General features: G+C 39.8%; 1 protein-coding gene across 1 annotated transcript in view; it reads left to right on the top strand.

Annotated features, from left to right (window-relative positions):
• The first annotated feature begins 6 nt into the window (after window positions 1–6).
• Window positions 7–15,818, top strand: part of SUCO (SUN domain containing ossification factor) — a 58,964-nt gene continuing 43,152 nt past the window's right edge. Inside the window, exon 1 of the mRNA XM_025044003.1 lies at window positions 7–251. Within this exon, the coding sequence (XP_024899771.1) occupies window positions 190–251 (62 nt within the window). The 5' untranslated portion in view covers window positions 7–189. The remainder of the gene's footprint in view (window positions 252–15,818) is intronic.

Raw genomic sequence — 15,818 nt, 5'->3', positions numbered from 1 at the left:
TCGGCGCCGCCGCGGGCCCCTCGGAGAGGGCGGCCGGCACGCGAGCCGCCGAGCAGCCGCTCCCCCGGCGCCGCAGCCCTCGGGACTCTCGCTCCCATCCCCGCGCTCCTGCTCCTCCATCTTGGCCTCGGCAGTGGCGGCTGCCGGGAGGATGTGCCGCCTCCTGGCCGGGGGAAGAAGGAGGAGAAGATGAAGAAGTACCGGCGGGCCTTGGCCCTGGTCTCCTGCCTCTCTCTGTGCTCCCTGGTCTGGTGCGTGTCCTCGGCCGCGGGGTTTTCCCGGGAGGGCTGGAGGGGGAGGGGAACAGCCCAGGTCACACCCCCAAATCACCGCGACTTTTCTGGTGCGGGTCTGCGCGGTCCCTAGGATGCGACAGACCGCTTACTTAGTGACTGGCCCGGCGGCACTCTGCGGAGATTTTCGTGGTGTGTTTTGGAATTTGCAGAGACTTAAGTGGGAGAGAAGGGCGCCTGGGTAGAGGCGACCCCCCGAGTGCCTCGTGCTCATTTACCCTGCCGCTGGGACACGGTGGGGCTTTGGGCAGTGTCCAGATAGGAGGTGCTAGGTAAGTCGCTCGGGTTTCGCTGCCCAGCCACTCGCTTTCACAGTGCGCTTAGGGCACAAGGCATGTGGGATGTGTACGTTCCCGACGTGAGAGTTTGAAAACGTGGGTTGTCCCCAGGGGGAGAGTAATGTACACGCTGTGGTTCTGGACATTCCTCGCAGTCTTTGGCCTCCAGTGCACGTGGGGCTGCAGTTCTTGGAAACTTTTGGGGGCGTTATGAAGCCCCTTTTCGGGATTTAGAAGTGAGTGTCTTAGGTGTAGTGTGCACAGCCCTTTCTGGTGGTGTGGCTTGGGTGATGTCTCGGTAATGGGAGGATAAGTCCTGTGTTTCGAAGGCGGGAAGAGCGCTTTGCCTCTCAAGTTTATGGAGTTTCTTTTAATCCCTGGCACATTTGAATTTTGAGGGGAAATGAAATCAAAGAGAGCTTGTCAGGTAAAGGATTGGAAAAGTCATTCTTCCCTCCTGGGGAATTTCTTTAGAAATGTGTGACATTTGCTGACTTAAAAGGTACTTTTTCAGTCAAAATGATTTGCTGTTTATTAAATCCAGATAAACTAGGTTTTTTGTTTAGCTTATTTCTGCAAAACAAAAATAGTACTTTTTTTTATGGGTGAGGAATGGATTCCAAAGACACTGAAGTTGTAAAGTTGTTGCTCAAACAAGACTACATAAATAAGGGGAAAGAAAACACTTGCCTGGCTGAGCATTTTGCTCTGAAGGTTGATAGAAGTTTTAGAAAACAAGAAATTTGGCCTCTTGTCTTTCATTCCAAACCCTTTTAATGAGACCAATGTCATCCTTTCCTTCTACAGTTTTTAGTATCATGTTGGGTACCAAGAAGTGTGTATAGGTAATCGTCCACTTAGCCCATCTTAAATTTGTAGATAAGGTACCGAAACATTGTATTCATATCTACCTCTTTTTGAGGGCTGCTTAGTTGTTTCTAGATTATGCATCTTTTTCCTCATTCTCCTTGATCTTGCCCATCTTTAGACCACGTTATTCATCATCGGGACTTCCTGAAATGGCTCATAGGGTAAAGAAGCTATACTTTTTGTTCAAGGTTAAAATGCATTAGTATCTCCAATTTTTTTTAATTGAAATGTATTTGACATATAACATTGTATAAACTTAATGTAGGACATGTAGATTTGATACTTTTATATATTGTAACATGATTGCCATTGTAGCAAGTTAGCACCTCTGTGTCACATGATTATCTGTGTGTGTGTGTGTGTGTGTGTGTGTGTGTGTGTGTGTGTGTGGTGGGAATAAAAATCTTAGTCTCTTAGCAAGTTTCATGATTGTGATACAATATCATCTGTATTCACTATACCGTGCATTATTAGATCTCTAGGACTTATTTATCTACTTAGTTGCAAGTTTGTACCCTTAAACATGACTTTAAAAAATTAATTGTATGGTAGAGATGAAATCAAGTATTACAATGTGGTTCTTAAAATCATTCGTGGATTTAAATTAACCACACTTCTATTACTTTGTATAATTTCTGACTATCTTTTGCTTGAGCTCACCTCTGTATGATTTCTCAGCATTATTAATTAGCGATGTTGAGACGATCATGACCTGTTAGGGAAAAAAATCAGCCTAGTATTGAAAATACTAGTCATAAAGTTCTGTAAAGTTTGTTGACTCCCATAGTGAAAAATGGATGTTGCGAATTTAAGGAGAGTGAAAAGTTTAAGAAACTTTAGGTTAAGAAACACTTGGGTCAGTATATTTTGAAGTTTGTTTGGACTGCCAAATTTAGAGGCATTAAAAGGCATTCAAATAGGATACTTAAGCTCGAGATATTTTTGGAAGGGTGATGACGAGATTTGGGAAGAAGATTGTGCAGGGTGATGATTGGAAAAGGGTATGTTGTGTCTTCTGAGATTCTTCTTTCTTGGGAAATTAAAATATTGAAATTATAGCACTGACTCAGCTGGAGGACTTAATTTTGCTACAGTCTGGTCTGTACATTATTTCCCAACATCTCCATCCCCTTTTAACCTATATATGTACCTAATGCCATTGTGGGAGTAGACAGAAGGTTTACAGTAGCGTTGATAAGCTCCTCTTAGTAGTCATTTTGTCATCTTTGTCATTCATAAATTGCCCCAAGAATTTGTGATAAGCTGTATTATTTTGTAAATTTCTGAATGCTCTTTGTTTATAGTAGCATACACTAGGTTCTAAGGTTCCCTCCCCCTCCTTCCAACATTCCTGAATTTTGTTATCACTTTGTTTATACTGTCACATTATGTCTCCCCTCTCCTTTTGTCTTTCCAGCCGACAGTCCAAACCTTAGATTACTTTTATAGAAAACCCGTCCTGTCCATCTTGTTGTTCATTCCAGTTGCTATATTTTACTTTTGCATACTTTTTTGTGACTCTTTATCAAGTAATACAGAGTATTTAGGGCATAAATTTACAATAGCTGCAGCACAGAATGATATGATAGCTGATATTTATTGTCAGCTATCTGTGTCAGTCTGGGTTGTGTGTTTTATACATTTTAGCACCTTTAATCTTCACAGCAACCCTGTGACATAAGTATTGTTTTAACTTCATTATGCATTTTTTAGTTAAAGATGTAGAAAAGTAACTTGGGGAAGGTTAAGCAGCTATTAAGTTTTGGAGCTGTGGTGTGAGTTTAGGTAGCCTGACCCATGGCAGAGGCTGCTAACTGTTGGGCTCCTTTGACAGTGGGTCTGAAGGCCTTTAGATGGCTCCATCACTGACTAGATATGCAGCCTTGGACATGTTATGGAATTTATTTGAATCTTAATTCTTTATTTCCCCCTTTTTTAAAAATTGCATTTAATCAGGTGTTGTCATTGTGTTACCCTATGAATCTTAATTCTTATATCCTAAAAGTGGGAAAACTAATTCATTCACCCCTCACAGGATTGTTAGGAAGATGAAATATGATAACATACATGATATCTTTGTAAAACAGGGTATATTATCTATATATTTCATTATCAAATCATTCAACAGAGATTTTTTTCTCATGTTTAGTATCATATGCCGTATTGGGCATTGAAACCCTAAAAATAGGGTGACCATCTTCTAGTTTTAGCAGCGAAAGTCCCACATCCCAAGAATTCCCCGTGTTAGTTCTCTGTCGCTGCTGTGGCAAGTTACCAAAAATTTAATGGCTTAAAACAGCACGCATTTATTATCTCATAGCTCTGGGGGTCGGAAATCCCAAGTAAGTCTTAACGGAGCTAAAGTCAAGGTCCAGGCAAGGCTGGTTCCTTCTTGAGGCTCTGAGGGGAAGAATCGATTTCTTGACTCTCTCAGCTTCTAGGGGCTTCCTGCGTTCTGTGCCTCTTCCCCGCCTCCCAGCCTCTTGCTGCAGTCATCACACCTACTAATGACTGATCCTCCTGCTGCCTTTTACCAGGACTCTCCTGATTGCATGGGGCCTACCCAGACAATCCAGGATTATCTTCCCATCTCAAAATCCTTAATCACATCTGCAAAGACCCTTTTACCGTGTAAAGTAATGTATTCAGGGATTAGGACTCGGACATGGGGGAGTATGTAGCCTACTATACTCTTCTTCACCAGGAGGATCAGTTATCACCCTAAAGAGGAAAAAGACTTGGTCTGTGCCTTAAACAGTGCATATTCAAACTTGTGAGTGTGTCTGCCAATCATTAAAACCTTGTGCATGCATGTTTAACATGTGCTTGTGTATAGGTTATAGGTCAATATATTAGTGTATAAGTCAATATATTAGTGTATAATATATACTAGTAATATATTAGTTTTCATAATAATTTGTGTAATTGGATGTTTAAGGAAAATGAGAAAGAAAAGCCATCTTAATTTCCGTTAATGGTACCTTTTTGCTATCATTTAAAAAGTGGTAATCTTCGGTGAGTGCCGTGATTGACTAGATTATTTAGTATCACCGTGTGGATGGAGGATCGCTCATACTAGTTAGGCGTCTTAGCCCTGCCGTTTTCTTGTTGGCTTGTGTAGGATTCTGGTGGATAAAACACAGTAGCTGCTTTCATGGAGCCTACTGTGGTTGAGAGAATACATTCTGTGATCTAAAGTTACGAATCTGTGAAATAAATTTCAGAGAGAGAAGGAAAGTTAAAGTTTTTAAAACTGAGGCAACTAGGAGAATTGGAGGTATTCAGAAAGAAAGGGTTTGAGAGAGGAGCCGTTAATTCAGGCGAGTGCGGCTGTCCACAAGGAGACCTAATGCAGACACCTAATATGTGGGCTTCAGCGTGGGTGAGGCCGGGCTGGAGTTGTCCTCATCCAGGGGACCATTTTTGAAAACAATGTTGATGGAACATGGAGGTTCTGCATACACTTAGAATTGAGAAAGTGCAAAGCAAAGCTCTGAAGGGAAGGAGGAACCGGGTTGGAACCGAAGGATGGGAAGAGGTTTAAGGAGGTAATTTGAATGAGCGGCAATATAAAAGGTCTCAGATAAGGCTGAAAAGCTTGAAAAGTAAGAGAAGGGCTTTGTTTGCAAAAGAGGAAAGAGATTGATAAGCTTTTGGGAGTGGAAATAGAAGATATTTCAAGAACTGGCAGGTGTGAGTTCTCACACGTTTGCTTGGCAGCCAGAAGGGGTAGAAGAGGCTGGAATAGCCTAATGGTTGTACACTTGGACCCATCCTACAGAGCGCCACTGGATTTATCTTACCGACACGGAGCTTTGAGTCTACCAGTGCCTTGCTAAAATATCTTTAAGATTTTTTTTGCCTGAGGGTAAAAATTTAAACCCAGATGTTAAAGGCCTGAAGTCTGGCCCAAACCTACTCTTGTAGCTTTATTTCCTACTGTTCCCTAGAGAGGCTTTCTCTTGCAGCATGGTTAACCCATTAGCCTGGTAGTTATTTATTTGGGGACGATTTTTGTATTTTCAAATTGAAAATTAAGGTAGCAAAGCTCTTGCAATTTGAAATGTATAGGCTAACTACACCTTATGTGATTTCTTAAAATATATCATTATCGAGTAAGTTTGGTATATGATTAATTCCAGCAGCTTTGAGGACAAATTGTATTGGCTGAATTTCTAATTGTATTTAAGATGTATAAACAGAATATTCCACATTGTTCAGTAAGTGCTTCCTCATGTTGGATCCATGAAATTAAAGGCCAGTTTAGTGAAACAGTCCTCTAATAGGCTTTGATATGTAGACTATTTAAGCTAAGAGAACCAAAGACCAGCTGTATATCAAAGTGAACATTAAAGATCAGAACTTTTGAAATTTAAAGGTTTCTGTAGAAGCAAACATTAGGATATAGAGTTTTCTTCAGCTAAGCTGTACAGTTTGATGTGGTTTGATTGGGAATGCTGAGGCAGCCAAATAGAATGAAAACTGGGAGAGAAAGGGACATGGTGTAACCTCTTACCTACCAGCAGGTAGACCTAGCAGAATAGAAGTAACCTTAAAAGAGCCCCCAAGCTGATTAATAGATTAAGAATATCTTTTAATACATTGTGATTGAAAGAAAGTAAGGTGCTTATTGAGCAAAGGCACTGGAGGCCCAGTGATCTTTTGGTCTTGTTTTATTACCAGTGTTTGACCAAAGTGGCTTCCATATGATTCACCACTTTCCCACAAGTCTCTCGGTACTTCATAGAATTTATTTTTTCAAATTTCCAGGCAGTAATTTTTATAAAAAAACATGTAATTTTCACTGTACTTTCTCACCTGCATGTTCCATGTAGGTGTCTTTCCTGGAATGCATTTTTTTTTTTTTTCCTTTTTTGGAGGAGAGGATGTGGCAGGGCATTACTTAAGCACACCGCTCTAATTGAATGGCTAGCACTATGTTTCTGTACCAGGGATTCGATTTGTACTGGGCTCTCCCTTTTCTAAGCCCTTTGTCAAAAGCTGTTTTAATCCATGGTTAAAGGAAGAGCTAAGTGTTGTGTGAGAAACAGAAACGTAAAGTTCATTTCAGGTGGGTGTAGTAAGTGCTCAGATAGAGATGCGCTGCCGAAGGGCTGCGGGAATTTAGAGGAGGGTCACCAAACCCCAGCTTGTGGGACATCAGGAAAGTCTTCTAGTTTCTAACTAGTTCCTGCCCCCAGAAAAAAAGAATGATAAGAATTTAGTCAGGTTTTGGATGGTGGGGAGTGAGAGCAGGGGCAGGCCATTCCTGGAAGAGGGAACAGCATGAGCTGGAGACTTGGAAGCATGAGACAGCATGGTATGTGTTCAAGGAACACACAAGCAATTCTGTATCCCCGAAGCAGAAAGTGGGAGGCAGGGAGTGGCAGGAATTACAAAGCTGAAGACTTAGACAGTAAAAGAATTTTAGAGATTTTTAAATATCATTCTGGGAAGCTTGAATTTTGTCATGTATAGTCTATAAAGGGTCTTCAGTGGGAGAATGGTCTCCTGATAATTTACTATTAGGTTTTTGGCAATGATGTGAAGGATTGGACTGCAGAGGTAACAAGGTAGGAATTAGGAAGCTCTGTTAGGGGTGATCTCGGTAAGAGATGAAGCTTGAGCTAAGCCGATCATAACAGGGATGGGGAAATGGATTACAGAAATTGGAGGTAAAATAAACTGGAGATGGCAGGTAAGGGTGAAGGATGAGGCGTCGTACTGCTGGTTTTCAGGTTTTTAACGTAAGGACAGGGCAGATAGCAGTGCCACATGGCGAGATCAGGGATGTAGGAAGAGATTTGGGAGAAGGAAGAGATTGTGTTCATGTTTGGGTTTATTTATTTGTTTGTTTTTGATATATCTTGGAACATGAAGGAAGAGAGATTCAACTATTAAGTGAGCTTAATTTATCCTCAGCATTAATATAGGGTATCATTGAAGGGTTTTAAGGAATGGACTAGTTAGGAAAAAGTAATCAAAGCTAAAGATAAAAGTCTTGGTCGCCATCAGCTGAAAACCATGAAAGTAGTTGAGATTTACTAAGAAATGTCTGTGGCGGATGAAGGGAAGATGGAGAACAGAATTTAAGTAGTGAGCAGAAGCAGCATGTCAAAGGGGACTCAGAAGAGCCAGAGAGCGATGAGCAGCGGAAGTGTGTAATTTGACAAGCCAAGGAGAGGGTTTCAAGTGGAAGCAGTCGTCAAAGTTGCCATATGCAGCAGAGAAATCAAAAAAGGTAAATTCTGCCACAACCATACCAATTTCAGTGGTGTAATGAGGGCAGAAATTACAATTCAGTGGATTGAGAACTAAGTAGAAGGTGAAGAAGTTCAGACTATAAAGTATACACAACTCTGGAATTCGACAAGTGGAAGAAGATCGGAAGGACAGTAGCTGATACCGGCTAACATTTGAGTGCATATTCTGTGCCAGGCTGAGCGTAGCACGTGCATTATTTCATTTTCCTCATCATAACTTCATTTTACAGAATTGATGTGGAGGCACACATGTTTTGTAATTTGTCCAAGAACATAGAACTTATAAACGGGGGACCTAGGATTAACACTTGGGTCTCTTGACTCCGAAGTCCATGCCCTAGCCAGTACATTACAAAGCTTCATATTTATCACGTTGCCAGTGTTCAAATCATACGGTAAATGTCGCTCTTCCTTTGTGATAGTTCTGATATGTTTATGTAATGCTGTAATTAGCCTTGACTAATACCATCAGTTCTTGAGTGAATGTATCAGTGCGATTTTCTTAAACTTTTTCATCTATTGCCCCAAGAATATTAAATATGAAATGCGGCAATACAGAAAACTTTGGAGAGAGCTGGATCTAGGTTTGCAGTCACAAGCCGAGTGACTTCAGGCAAGTTAGCTCCTGAGCTTTAGGTTCTTTGTTTGTAAAAATTGGATTAATACTTTAAAAGTCTTGACAAATAAAAAAAATGACGTTTTTCTTCCGGAGACACCAGATGCCTACGGTGGGGCCGCTCGCACCTGTTGGTGCCGCAGTCTTTCTCCGCGTTCCCTTTTTTGTCCCGCTTCACGTCGTCTTTCTTTTATCTTCTGTCTTCCGCTTCACGCCTGTGAACCTCCATTTCAGGCATTTATTCTAGAGTGCACTTGATGGATTTTTCCAGTCAACCTTTGTGTATTTATTTAGATGTGGGTTTTTCTTCCAAAATTATTTTGCGTTTTGAAATTTACGTAAATGGTATAATGCTATTAATCTCATTCTTTTTCCTATTTTTTTCCACTTAACACGATTTTTTACTTGCTTTAGTTACTGGAATCATCATTAAAATGAATTCTAGCAGTTAATGATGTGGCAGATGCCTTCAGGAAGGTGTGATGGCATTCATTCATTCAGTGGGTATTTATTGAGCACTATGTGTATGCTGCTTCTAAAGAGAGACTTTGCCAGCGAATGCATTTGGGAGTCTCTGTTCCAGTTGTCTGTCTGTTGCTACCCCAGTCCTGCAGTCTAATTAGAGTGCTTTTGTAATAAATTTAATTATCTGGCAAGGTGAACCACATGTCTTTGCTTTTTTTGGTTAATTTAGTTATTCTTGGACCACTTTTTTTCCTACATCATATTTCGAACAATAGGATTCTTCGGGTGTTTTGATAGGAGTTATATTTGAGCCATGAATTACTTTGGAGAGAATTACTGCCTTTACATTGCTGTCACCAGCTTTCCATCTATGAACATAGTAGGTCTTCATTTATTTATCTCTTCATTTTATGATTATTACCAGAGTTATAAATAGTTGTGTATCACCTAGATTAATTTCTAAATTATTTTACAAATTTTGTTATTCTAGTAGTCTATTTTCTATTTGTTATTCCTGGGGAGGAAAATATTGACTTTTTTGCTTATGTTTTTAAATTGAGGTAATTTACAGACTATGAAATGCCCATATATTAACTGCACATAGTTGCATCACTTTTGACATGTGCATACCTCTTTGTAACCCATCAAGACATAGAATATTTCCACCATCCCAGAATGTTTTCTCATATCCCTTTCTGGCAAATCTCCTAGAGCACAACCAGTGATTCGATTTCTGTCACCCTGTATTAGTTTTGCTAATTCTGGAACTTCATCTAAATGGGATTATAGAGTATTTATTCTCGCGTCTGGGTTCTTTCACTCGGGGTAATGTTTCTGAAATTTATTCATGTTGTTTCATTATCATTAATTTGTCCCTTTTCGTTGCGCGTAATAGTACATTATATGAATATACTATGTTTGTTTGTTCTCCTGTTGTTGGACATCTGGGCTGCTTCCAGGTTTTGTCTATTATGAGTAAAAGCTACTAGGGATATTTTCGTACAAGGCTTTTTATGGGCTTAGTTTTCATTTTTCTTGGGAAGTAGCTAACAGTGGAATTGCAATTGCTGAAGCAGATGGATAGCGCACGCTGCTTCTGCATGTATTACCCGGGGAAAGACACGTCATCACTGAGGGAGGATTCTGGCCAGGAATACATAACTTGGATCCGGTCATGGTGAAACATCAGATAAACCTCAACTAAGGATCATATTATTTAAAAATAAAACGACCAAGTTCTTCAAAAATATCGGTGCTACATAAGAAAAAGGCCAAGAACTGTGCCAGGTGAAAGGAGACTGAGGACACGTGACAGTGCTGGACAGGATCTCAGACTCAATTCTGTACTTGGAGTGAGGGGTGGGGATGCTGTGAGGCCATTATTGGGTTAATTGACAGTTTACATATGGATGATAGAATAACGTGTCAGTGAAACATTTACTGAAGTCGATGATCGTACTTCGATTATGCATGAGGATGTTCTTATTCTGCGGAAGTACGTATTAAGATATTTAGAGATAAATTACGTGGAGAAGGGGAGAGAGGGAGGGAGAATGAATGTATGCAGTGAGCGAATGGCAAATGATGGAGCAAATGGGTAAAATGTTAACAGTAGGTTGTTATGGGTAAAGAGTTTGTAGATATTTTTTGTACTATACTGACAGTTCTTCCAAAAGTTTGAAATTATTTCCAAATAAAAAGTGAAAGAAAAAAAACTGGGTTGGGATTTCCCCCTTCTCTAGGTGAGGTGTGGATTAAGCCACTCAGATTCTTTTAATTATCATTAGTTTATTCCAATTTTTGTATACTTTGTGCCAATTTTGCTATTTTCCTAGAAATAGCCATATTTTTAGGTTTTAAAATACATCAGTATATAGTTTGTGACATTTTGTAATTAAAAAATCTGTTTTTTGTGCATGGTTATTTCATGTTTTTATACTCTATTTTGTTAATTTGCATCGCCAAGTCTCTTTAGTTGGTTTTGCCAGAGATTTGTTCTTTTTAATAGTTTCTTCAAAGAACCAGCTTTTGGTTTTTTAATCTTTTTTGCCTTTTTATGCTTTCTATTTCAGTGATTTCTGTTTTTATATACTTCGTTTTTCCTTTGGATTTATATTGTCTTTTACCTTTTCGACTTGAAAGATAAGCTCTTTTGTTTACAGTAGTTGTCTTCAGTTGTGTTCAAAAACATAATTTTCCTGTTGTGTTTTATCTGCATCCCACCAATTTTGACCTGTAGTCTTTTGCTATAATATTCCAGAATGCTTCTTACTATTTTCTCTTTAACTGAAGAATTATCCTGCTGTATAATTTTTGTTTCCAGGCTTAAGATGTTGTTAGCTGTCTTTTAATTTCAAATTTTGTTGCAGTGTGTTTGGAGAGTACAGTTTATTAGACCTTGAGTCTCTGGAATTTCAGTCTTCTTTTGAACCTTTAGTGTGTGGTCAGTAGATTGTCCTAGAAATCCTGTGCAAATAGATAGAAATCTCCCAAATGGGGTTTTTTAATTAAGTATTTATTCAGTGTTGTAGAAGTTATAGGATTGGGTAAAATTTTAGTATCAAGGACATTTTATAATAGTATTGTATCAGATCGGCACTGGGTAAGAGGATAAAAGAATAAATTAGGAATAGTTCAAAAGTAAAAATGAACTTGAAGCAGTCTATATCAGTTATCCTCACTGGACCACGTTCTAAGGAAAAAACACTGAGTTCTAAGTGCTTTCTCTTCGAGTCCACAAAACAGTCCTATGATATAGGTAATATTATTTTGAGGAAGGAGGTACAGATAAATATTTGTTTAATGAACTTGCCCCAAATCGTACAGGCTGTGTGATTCTAGTCCTTATTCTTTTAACCGTCACGCTAGGCCAGTGAGCAAATTGTCATGGTTGAATGTATCTTCTTGTTAAATCATCTACCTCTGCAGATCCTTGCTGTACACCTGCGTTATTGTGACCTGAAGGAATTGGAAAGACTTTCATTACTGTATCCCTTTCATGAAGTTTTATCTTTTTTTCTCCATTAATTCTGAGTACCAAATTCAACATCAGCACTCATGGCTTGAAACCTCTTGCCTATAAATTGTAGTAGTAATTATAATTTTACATCATCACATAGATGATGTAGTAACTCATTTGCTTGTATTAGTTTTGAGGCACTTCTTCAGAAAACATTTAAACAGAAGAAAATTGATGAAAGCCATGTTCACACTAGGCATGTTCTTTCTTGAAATGTTGTTCCAGCTTACATTTTATTTTTGTTACTTTCCACCTCCCATCAGACCGTAATAATTATTTTCTGTAGACCAGACCTTTTGGAGTTGTTGATGTTTAAAGGTCTTGAGGAAGTTTTGTGGCAATTTCTACTCTAGGATAAATTTTTTAATATTAGGTTGCTCTAGCTTTATATCACCTGAAATTTGACTTAGTTATTTTTATTTTTTTAATGAAATTTGTTAATCGACTTAATGGTTGCTGAAAGTTTTTCATTTATTTTTTTCAACAGGCTCACTTCATTTTATAAAGTTATGTGGTGGCCACAATTGGAGCTGGTGTGGGTGTTTACGAGATGGTCAGTGACTTCCTGATAGGGAGACTTGGTGAATACGGTCTCTTTCCAGAGGACTGAGATAGCCGTAGTTTCGGAGGTGGCAGAATTGTGCTTTTTGTAACTGGATCCTCTGCAAATTTTTTTAAAAAAAATTTACAGTTACTTGCATAAAAACTGGTTACATTGTCATTGAAAAGCCGTTTCTTTTTTTGTGTGGTTCTCTGTTAAAGAGCAGGCAGAGCTTGGTGATATTATTTTAGCATTCCCCCCACACCCGGTAAAGTTCCTTCTGGGAAGATGATTTCGTTTGGGCCTAAGAGTGTCTCCAGGTGCCTGAGGCGCCCGTGCAGTTGCTTTACTGAGCTTCACTTTGTCGCACTTCACAGACACTTGTGTCTACAAACTGCAGGTTTGCGGCCACCCGCATCAAGCAAGTCTTTCGGTGCCCTTTTCCCAACAGCATTTGCTTACTTCAGGTCTCTGTGTCACATTTTGATAATTCTTACAAAATTTCGAACTTTTTTGTTAATGGCGATCTGTGTTCAGTGATCTCGATGTCACTGTTATAATTGTTTCAGGGCAGCACGAACTGTGGCCCTACGAGACAGCAGACTTGACTGATAAATGCGTTCTGAGTGCTCCGCTGACCAGCCAGTCCCCTCTCTGCCCCTCCTTGGGTCTCCCTGTTCCCCCAGATGCGACAATATTGAAACGAGGCCAGCTAATCATGCTGCCGTGGCCTCTGAGTGTCAAGTGAAAGGAGAATTTGCAGGTCTCTCACTTTAAATCGAAAGCTAGAAATGATTCAGCTCAGCGAGGAAGGCACGTCAGAAGCCAAGACAGGCCAAAGGCTAGGCCTCTTGCACCAAACAGCCAAGTCGTGAATGCAAAGGACATGTTCTTGAAGGAAATTAAAAGTGCTACTCCAGTGAACATGTGAATGTCAAGAAAGTGAAACTTCAGCCTTACTGCTGACGGGGAGAAAGTTTTATTGGTCTGGATAGGAGATTACCCAGCGACAGCAGTGCCCCCTGAGGCCAAAGCCTAATGCGGAGCAAGGCCCTCTGCGAAGGCTGGGAGAGGTGAGGGAGCCGCGTGAGGAAAATCTGAAGCCAGCAGAGGTTGGTTCACGAGGTTTCAGGAAAGAAGTCGTCTCCGTAACACCATAACCTTAAAGTGCGAGGTGAAGCAGCAAGTGCCGATGCAGGAGCTGCAGCGAGTCATCCAGATGTAGGCGGATCATTCACGACGGCGGCTGCACTCAACGACGGATGTTCAATGCAGACGAAGCAGCCTCGTACTGGAAGATGGGGCTTTCATGGGGGTGAATAAATGCCTGGCTTCAAAGCTTGCAAGGATGGATGGGCGGGCTGACTCTCCCGTTAGGGGCTAGTGCAGCTGGTCACTTCAAGTTGACACCCGTGCTCACCATTCTGAAAATCTTAGGGCCCCTAAGAATGATGCTAAGTCTACTCTGCCTGTGCTCTATAAATGGAAGAACAAAGCCTAGATGACAGCACATTTGTGTACAGCATGGTTTACTGAATATTTAAGCCCACCGTTGAGACCTACCTACTACTCAGAAAAAAGAGATTCCTTTCAAGATGTTGACAGTGTACCCGGTCCCCCAAGAGCTCTGATGGAGATGCACAGCAGGATTAATAGCGTTTTCATGCCCATTAACACAACATTTCTGTAGCCCATGGAATAATTTTGACTTTCAAGTCTACTGATTTAAGAAATACCTTTTGGAAGGCAATGGCTGCCACGGATAGTGAATCCTCTAATAGATCCGAGCAAAAGAAATTGAAAACCTTCTGGAAAGGATTCACAATTTTAGATGCCATTAAGAACATTTACAGTTCATGGGAAGAGGTCAAAACGTGAACATTAACATGAGTTTGGAAGAAGTCGATTCCACCTCTCATGGGGGACTTTGAGGGCTTCAGGACGAGTGGAGGGAGTAACCGCAGATACGGTGGAAACAGCGAGAGAACTGGAATTAGCGGTGGAGCCTGAAGATGGGACCGAATTGCTGCCATCTCATGATAAAACTTGAATGGACGAGGAGTTGCTTCTTAGGAAGAGCAAAGAAAGTGTTTTTTTGAGATGGAATCTACTGGTAAAGATGCTGTGAAGATGGTTGAAATAACAACAAAGGTTTTGGAATTACTACATAAACTTATCTGATAAAGCAGCCAGCAGGGTTTGCGAGGATCGACTCCAGTTTTGAAAGAAGTTATACGGTAGATATGAAAGAGCATCACATGCTCCAGAGAAATTCACGAAGAGTCAGTTGACGCGGCTAACTTCATGATTGTCTTATTTTAAGAAATTGCCGCAGCCACCCCATCTTTCAGCCACCACTCTGACCAGTCAGCAGCCATCGGCATCAAGGCAGGGCCCTCCACCAGCCAAAAGATTACCGTTCTCTGAAGGCTCAGATGATGGTTAGAATTTTTTAGCAGTAGAGTACTTTTAAATTAAGGTATGTACATTGAGAGGTCCCAGCTCAAATAATGAGGCAGGAAAAGAAAAAAGGGTAAGTTCTTCCTTCTGCTTTTTGTTCTATTTAAGTCCATGTATGGTTTTAAAATCTTCCACACGTTAGCTCGAATTGTGTAAAATTGACTTTTTTTCAAGTTAAAGAATTGTCAAATATTGGCAACTTCAAACAGTTCTACTTAATTGTACATTTCTTGCTAAGTTTATATTTAGTATTTTATTGTTTCGGTTGACACCTGAAGGATTTACATTTTGTAACTGGTGGTAATGGTTTGAGTAGAGTCTATTGATTTGTTTCCTAATTTTATACCTAGGAATATGATTTTCGTACCCAAGACTTCTTTCAGTAGGTGATTCTTTTTAGTTTTCCACCTGTATAAAGTCATCATCTGTGATAATTTACTCTCTTTTTCCATTTTTATACCTTTTTTATCTTACTATGTAATGCTAGTAATAATGGACATTCTTACCTTGTTTCAGATCTAAATAGGGGTATTTTTAGGTTCCTTCACTAAGTCTGATATTGGCTTTTTGGTTTGTGTATTATGCATATATGTTTCCCACGTTAAATATCTACTTATTGACTTAAAATGTCTTGAGGGATGTGCAAATTTGGCAGATGTCTTTCGGTGCCTGTAGAGATAAATTATAAGATATTTTTCCTTGGTATTTTTCTATGGCAAACTAAATAAATAGATTTTATTTTAAACCATTTTTGAATATCAGTGAGTGCTAAATGCTACTTGATCATAACAGTGGCATGTTATTTCTTTGCTGTGTTCTTAGAGACTTTTCTTTATTGTTTTCTTTACAAGCTTTGTTTGTGTCTCATTTCATAAGTATCATTAACCTATGGTATTTACTTGTGTGTGCTCTTTCTGTTAATTTTTGATATCACTGTTATGTTCCTCATAACATATATTGGAAGCTTCTATGCTTTGAAATAGTTTAGATACTTTAGAGTTATTTGTTCTTAA

This window comes from Pteropus alecto, unplaced genomic scaffold (assembly GCF_000325575.1).
Source record: "Pteropus alecto unplaced genomic scaffold, ASM32557v1 scaffold101, whole genome shotgun sequence".
Classification (NCBI taxonomy): Eukaryota; Metazoa; Chordata; class Mammalia; order Chiroptera; family Pteropodidae; genus Pteropus; species Pteropus alecto.
The sequence above is the reverse complement of the archived record's forward strand: the minus strand, read 5'-3'. Positions and strand labels throughout refer to the sequence as shown.